The 6,837-nt window shown below is 53.3% G+C and overlaps 3 protein-coding genes across 3 annotated transcripts; 1 reads left to right on the top strand and 2 right to left on the bottom strand.

Moving 5' to 3' along the window:
* DACRYDRAFT_17692 (uncharacterized protein) lies at window positions 1-1,337 on the bottom strand (the record flags this gene model as incomplete). Its single annotated transcript, XM_040771298.1, has 6 exons — window positions 1-213; window positions 483-674; window positions 745-914; window positions 976-991; window positions 1,048-1,177; window positions 1,231-1,337. The coding sequence occupies 6 exons, from the start codon at window positions 1,335-1,337 to the stop codon at window positions 1-3; spliced, it is 828 nt and encodes a 275-aa protein (XP_040625916.1).
* A 1,226-nt stretch (window positions 1,338-2,563) lies between these two features.
* DACRYDRAFT_56860 (uncharacterized protein) lies at window positions 2,564-3,593 on the bottom strand (the record flags this gene model as incomplete). Its single annotated transcript, XM_040775402.1, has 2 exons — window positions 2,564-3,457; window positions 3,525-3,593. 2 exons carry the CDS (start codon window positions 3,591-3,593, stop codon window positions 2,564-2,566), a joined length of 963 nt encoding a protein of 320 aa, XP_040625915.1.
* Window positions 3,594-4,419: 826 nt separating this feature from the next.
* On the top strand, window positions 4,420-6,441 carry DACRYDRAFT_96303 (cytochrome P450). The gene is made up of 3 exons (XM_040777359.1): window positions 4,420-4,710; window positions 4,761-5,456; window positions 5,541-6,441. The coding sequence occupies exons 1-3, from the start codon at window positions 4,578-4,580 to the stop codon at window positions 6,296-6,298; spliced, it is 1,587 nt and encodes a 528-aa protein (XP_040625914.1). The 5' UTR covers window positions 4,420-4,577; the 3' UTR covers window positions 6,299-6,441.
* Window positions 6,442-6,837: the final 396 nt, after the last annotated feature.

The following is a 6,837-nucleotide window of genomic DNA, read 5'->3' as shown; positions in this document are numbered from 1 at the left end:
CTAGCCCAGTTTTTTCTTCTGCACATTGCTGAGTGCTCTGCTGGCACACATGGACTTCCACCAGTGCTTGTCTACTTTGCCATTTTGATCAACTACGGAGCGCTCTTTGCCGACCCAAATGAGCTTGATGATCTCTTTGGAGAAGGTGTCAGGGTCCTCCATGCCCTTCTCTGTCACCCATATATTTGCCCCTGCCATTATCCAGCACCAGCGCTGGATACAGAAGGTGAGTAAACGCAGTTCCAGAAGGAGCACATGACTGACCATCTTCATGTGCTCCTTTTTTTGTTCTTCTTGGCATCCCTCTCAAACTGAACACATTTTTCATTGTCCCACTTCTTTTCCCATGCAGTCTTTAAACTCCTCCACCTCTGATGAACAAGCAGATGCAGGTTGTCAGGGAGCATCCAATGTTTGTCAGGTGTGATTGGATCATCCTAAACATGATAATATGGTATATCATTGTGCTGGACTTTGCTCACCTGATGATCTTGAAGAACTAGATTGATGACCTGATTGACTATCTCAGCATTGGAACCCTCATTGATGCCGAGAGACCAGTCGGGAACAAGATATGCTTTGCCAGGAGGATGAAGAAGTTCATGACCTTTGCTGGGTACATCCCCTTTGGCTGTATATCCTATAAGGTCATGCAACTTGTTCTTGATCTTAGTCTAGGGGAAAGGTAAGTGAAGTCCCCTTATGTATATCACACATCTGACTCATGTAAACTGTATCAAAGACCTGCTCCTGCTCTGGAGATAGCTCCTTCTTTGCCTTTTTCCTTGCTAAAAGCTCTTCCTCAGCAATACCAGCATCCTCTGAGCTCTCCATGACCACATGTCTCTTGTGTGAAGAAGGGGCAGCGGGTCTTTCATGTTCCAACTTGCTGATTTGGTCAGTGATTACTTTCACTTGATTGAGTAGATTGACATGAGTTTGCTTCATTCGCTGTATCTCTTCCTGAGCACTCACATACTGCTCTTTTCAACTGGCCAAGTCAGTCTCCAGCTCAGTGATGAGTCTCTGCAACTCTGGCACATCCACCTCCAGCTTGTGAGTGACTGTCTGGAGCTCCGAGACAGAGGGGTTCAGAAAATTGTTGATGACAGCAGAGAGTGCCTTGATGTTGACATGCAGCTCATTGAACCCCCTGGGTGCCGAAGGGTCATTTTGCCTACAAAGCATGTCAGTGAGTGGAATATCATTGTGTTGTTTGATCTGACTCACCCATTGATAGCTTGAGCAACAAGTTCAGCAAGGATCAAATGTTGGGCCATGGTCAATTTCCCGAAGTATTTGGCAAGGGCATTGCCAGTTGGAGCAGCAGGGGCCATTGCTTTTGGAGCAAGGTCAAGAGGGTGGTGGAGGAGAATATGAGGCATGAGAGTTGGTAATGCTTGTTCAGACAATATCAAGGTGAGGAGGTTAGTGGATGGAGGAATATGATCTTGAGAGTCAGCAGAACAGTTAGAGGTATTGGGAGAGGAGGGGATGGACCAGGGGAATGGGACAATAGGAATTTTTGGGTGCAAGTAAACAATAATATAACATGATGAGGAACAAATGAGAATTCAGGCCCTGAGGAATATTGATGATAGTGTGGAGGAGTATCAATGACAAAGAGACAGATGGTCTGAAAGGAGTATATTGTATGTTAATATAGATTGTCTAGACTATCTGGTTTAGCCATTTCCTAGTTATACTTGGGAACTCTATACTCTGAAGGTATAGGTTAAACATGAGGCTGAGTTGCTAGGCATAATATAAAGTATAGGAACTTCTAGACATCAGATGGTCAGATGATCCATGACTACTGGAGCTTATTAGATGGAGGTCATCTGATCCACCTAGGCTAACACCCCCTAAGGAGACCCTGACACGTAGTGACTATCCTTCCGTGCCCAAGTACCCAACCAGAACACCGATTCCCCAACCCTGCCCTACACGTTTCCCCATACCCTAGTTCCAAACAACCAATAATTTGCACTTCGACCCCCCCATACTCAGTCTCCAAATTTCCGGATCGGACATAATCAGATCAGACTAGATCAGATTTCCCATCCAGAAGGACTAGTAGTACATCTATTTACACGTGACCAGAGCCAAGCGAACGGGAGTTTTTGACGGTTGGGACAGGGACAGGGACAGGGTGAGGTGATAAGGGAAGGAAGTACGTGCCCTAGGAGGGAGGGAGGGGGGAACGTTCTACGTATGTGATGTGAGGCAGTCCGGGGAGGGGAGGGAAAGGGGGAAGGAGGGAAGGGAGGAGGAAGGGGCAAGGGGGAGAGAAGGGCAGGAAGTGCTCGGAGCTGGGTTTGTACGAGAGAGACAGGGTAGAAGGAATACGAGGGAAGGAGATATCGCCAAATTGCAGGGAAGAGATTGCAAAGGATTGCGGAAAATTGTCAGTGCGAGATCGAGAGACGTGAGAAAAGATGGCGTGCAAAAGAGAGTGAGTGTCCAACGAGTGAGTCCAACGAGCGTGAGAGTACGACAGTCCGAGTCCGTCCATCCATCCACTAAGTACGGTCCAGTCCATGCAAAAAAAACCTAAACCCTCCTACCTTCCCTCGCCCTCCTCGCCCTGCTCCTCCCTCCTTCCCAACAGCTGTTTCTCCACATCCCCCCCCTCCTCCCTCCCCACCTCCTCCTTAGGCAAACTCATCACCCAAGTATACCCTCCCGTCCCCCCCAAGATCACCCCCAAACTCAGCACTCTCTGGAGTCCCATCCCCTCCCCTAACCACCCCACCCCTAACAGGACTTGCAACACGCTCCTCCCCGCCGAGGCGAACATGTGCGTCACCGGAGATGTCACTTTCACCGAGAGAGTGCCGGCGAGGCAGATCATGAATCCCACCACTCCGGTAAGGAGGTTCCCGTAGACAAATGTCTTCCATTCCCAGCCTCTGGCAAGCAAGCTCCTGAGCTCTCCTACTTCTCCCCTTGCTAGCATAAACAGCAGCAGCACCACCGCCGACCCCAAATTCCGCCAGTAAGCGAGTTGGAGCGCACTCCCCTTGACGTAAGGCAAAGAACGCTTGATGAGCACTGCCTGTACTGCTACTGACAACGATGCCAGCAAGCCGTACACGACTCCCAGGAGGTTTATATTCGTTTTCCTCACTCCTTGCCCATCCGCAGGAGGGGGCGTGACCCCCAGTAAAAACCCGGCTGTGACGATGCCCGCGCAGAGCAGTACCCCGCGAGAAGGAGGAGTACGTGTCGAGAGCGCGGAAACGAGTATCGTGAATGGGAGTGCTAGCCCGCGCGCCACTTGGTAGACGGTGGAATCGACCTCTCGGAGACAGAAGGCGTTGAGCGTGAACCCGGCGACGTCGCCTAGCATCACTGGGGCTAGGGAAATGCAGGTTTGGAGCGAGAGGTGGGGGAGTTGGAAGCGTGTTGGACGGAGGAGGGCGGAGAGGTGCACGAGGAGGACTGTCATTAGTGCCTGCGGAGCGTTAGTGTTGCTCGGGAGGGGAGCGGAGGGGAGGGAGGGATGGATGGGGGGGACGGACCTGGATGAAGACAGTAGTTACTACCAAACTGGGCGTGTCGTTAAGTATGATCTTGTTAACGCAGACCATCTAGTTCGTGTGAGCGCTAGGTTAGGGGTTAAGCAGGGAGGGGAGGGGGCGTACGACGAGGGCTGCGAACATGTAGAATGCTACTACTGCTGCGACTTGCCATTTTGAGTATTCGGGTTGGGGAGGGAAGAGGGGGGGTTGAGGGGAGGAGGGGTGGGGAGAGGAGGGGGAGGAGGAGGGGGAGGGGGAGTGAGGGAGTTTCTGTGGAGGGGATGGGGATGACATTGTTGGTTGATGGGCAGGGGAAGGGAGGCAGAAGTGAGAGTAATAAACGCTAGAAGGGCGGTGTACTAATACGCTAGAGGTGTGGGAAATAGAGGAAAGGGAATGATGGATTCGCCTCGAGGCGTGCTGTGCGTGTGCTGGCTGCTGATTAGCGTCCGATCCAAATGGGAAAGGGAAAGGGAAAAGGAAAAGGGATAGAAATGAAGCGAGTCAAAATAAGTGGCTAGAATGAAAGAGAGTGAGGGAAGTGTCTCTGATCAAACATGCCCCTTCCGACAACAGAGTGACGGTTACCGGGTGTCCCCCTCTCCCTTCTCTTGGCACGGGTCTAGATCACAGATACTATGATGCGGAATGATGAGGCTGACCAGCCACTTACTCAGGGTCCGACATCACGGACATGAAAAGTATTGTTGCATAGCCAGACACTTCCAGCCTTGTATTCGCTATATCAACACCTTCCTCTTCCCCTTCTCACCCACAATCACCCACCACACAATGCCAACCCTGACAACAACCCTCACATACCTCATCCCCCTCCTCATCCTCTACTCCATCTATACACTCTCCCGTCCCTTCATCTCCCTATACCGCAACTACCAGCACGCATTCCCCATCGGTCTTCCGATCAAACTCATCCCCCTCCCTCCAGGCCTCTTCTCCTTCTTCGCAAACCAGTTCCTCCTCCGTCTGAAGCTCATCCGCCCTGGATCAAAACTCCATAAAGCGCTCAACGTAGGCAGACCCGAGGGCTGGGGGATGCATAAAGAGCTTGGGGGGGCGTTCTTGACTGTTAGCCCTGTGGGAGTCACACTGGTACTTGCGGACCCGGAAGCTATAAGCCAAGTCTGTGCGAGTAGGGAGAGGTTCCCAAAACCGCCTAACACAGGCGGTGAGTCCCCCTGCATCCCACTCCATCGCACCCCACTGACAACCCACAAGCGATCATAAACCTCTTCGGACCAAACGTAATCTCAACAGATCACGCAACCTGGCGCCTCCATCGGAAAGTCACAGGCCCCGTCTTTAGCGAAAAGATCCACGCCAGTGTCTGGTCCGAAGGCCGGCGTCAAGCGCAGTTTATGCTAGATTCCTGGCTCCCTCCTTCCTACTCCGGTTCCCGTTCCACTGCTCCCGCACGGGGGGAATCGGTCGTCGTTCAGACCTTGTTTGACGACACCCTCAAGCTAGGGCTGCACGTCATAACCGGGTCCGCGTACGCCTGTCCCCTCAGCTGGTCCGGCGCCTGCTCAAACCCGCCAACAACATCCAAGCAACCGCAGTCATATTCCCAAAGTGTGGAGCAGCTTAACAACTACCTTATGCCGCTATTTCTTACCCCGCGCTGGCTGTTACGCGCTGCTAGAGGGGGCGAGTGGGGCAGGGCTTGGAGTGCTTATTTGGCGCTGGGAGGGTATTTGGAAGGGATGCTAAAGCGGGAAAAAGACCGCAGGCAGTGGGGTGACGACCCGACCCCTGCCTCTCCCTCCCCCCAGCAGGAGCAGGAGCAGGATGATGAAGGACCGAAGGAGAATTTGTTGAGTGTGCTTTTGGACTCGGAAGAAGGAGGGGATGAGAAGGAACGGAGGATGACGCATGATGAGGTTTTGGGAAACGCTTTTATATTCATGTTTGCTGGTACGTCCCCCCCCCCTCCCCTCCTTGCACCAAGCCGCACGTCCCAAGCCCCTTCCCTGCCCCTCAGCGGCTAACACAACCCAGGGCACGAGACAACAGCGAATACGACACACTACGCCCTCCTCCTCCTAGCACTGCATCAAGCTGTCCAATCCCGCCTCCACTCCGAACTAGACGCTCTCCTCTCCCTCGCCTCGTCCCAAAACCGCGACTTAGATTATACGCTCGATTTCCCCCATGCGACCTACACGCTCGCCGTCATGCAGGAAACGCTCCGCCTGTACACTCCTACGAGTATCATCAACAAGTCTGCCCAAGGGGACCAGAGGCTCGCGTTCGAAGGGAAAGAGTATGTAGTTCCGGGAGGGACGAGGGTTGCAGTTAATATTACGGGTGTGCATTCGAGCCCTAAGGTGTGGGGGGAGGACGTGGGCGAGTTCAGGCCGGAGAGGTGGTTAGTCCCCGTCCCCGCCTCTGCCTCTGCCTCTGCTTCGGCGTCAAAGGAACCCTCTCGAGCCAACACACCCGCCCCACCGGGCACACCGCTCCACTCCCAGCAGCCAGAACCCGAGCTAAAGAAGCACACCCTCCTAAAACCCGCTCGAGGCTCCTACCTCCCCTTCTCCGAAGGCACCCGCCAATGTTCCGGCCGCAAGTTCGCCAGCGTCGAATTCGTGAGCGTGCTGTACACACTGCTTTCGAACTATAGAGTGGAGATATTGGGGGAAAGGGAAGGTTGGGGGGAGCAGAGGGTTAGGCGGGTTTTGGGGGGGAGGAGGGCGGGGGCTTTGACGCTGCAGGTGCCGGAGAGGGTGCCGGTTAGGTTTGTTAGGAGGAAGTAGGCAGCGGGCAGCGGATGGATGGATGGACATGTAGAATTACTTGATACTGCGACTTGCACTTGGACTCTCACACACACACTCTCACCACTCTTGCATCCTCGACTCTTGCACTCTTGTGGGCAATGTACACATGCGGAATTTACTTTCCTACACTACAACTCCCACACCTGGGGCTGACCAGACTCCGGACGTGTATACCAGCAGAGACAGGTCGTCTTTAAGCTTCTAAACTGAAGCTGCTGCCGGTGCTGCTCGTGCTGCTCGTGCGGGTGCTTGTTCTTGTGTAGTGCACGATCTGGTCATACGACCAATCCTCGATGTCCATAAATCCTAAAGCAGAATGGATGCAGCTTTTCTTCCGTACTGGGTTGGCTGTACGTAGGTGAAGTGAGCAACGTCAACTCAGGGGTCCGAGTCAGACATCAGCGTCCAACCCTCCGAGCCCGTTAACGTTCTGCGAGTTACAGTCCTTACATGTGTACTGGCCCAAACGGGCAAGAGCGGGGATCTGATAAATTACAAGTAATGTACCCTCGGGG

This window comes from Dacryopinax primogenitus (genome assembly GCF_000292625.1).
Source record: "Dacryopinax primogenitus strain DJM-731 SS1 chromosome Unknown DACRYscaffold_17, whole genome shotgun sequence".
Taxonomy (NCBI): Eukaryota; Fungi; Basidiomycota; class Dacrymycetes; order Dacrymycetales; family Dacrymycetaceae; genus Dacryopinax; species Dacryopinax primogenitus.
This window is presented reverse-complemented; position numbering and strand designations above follow the sequence as displayed.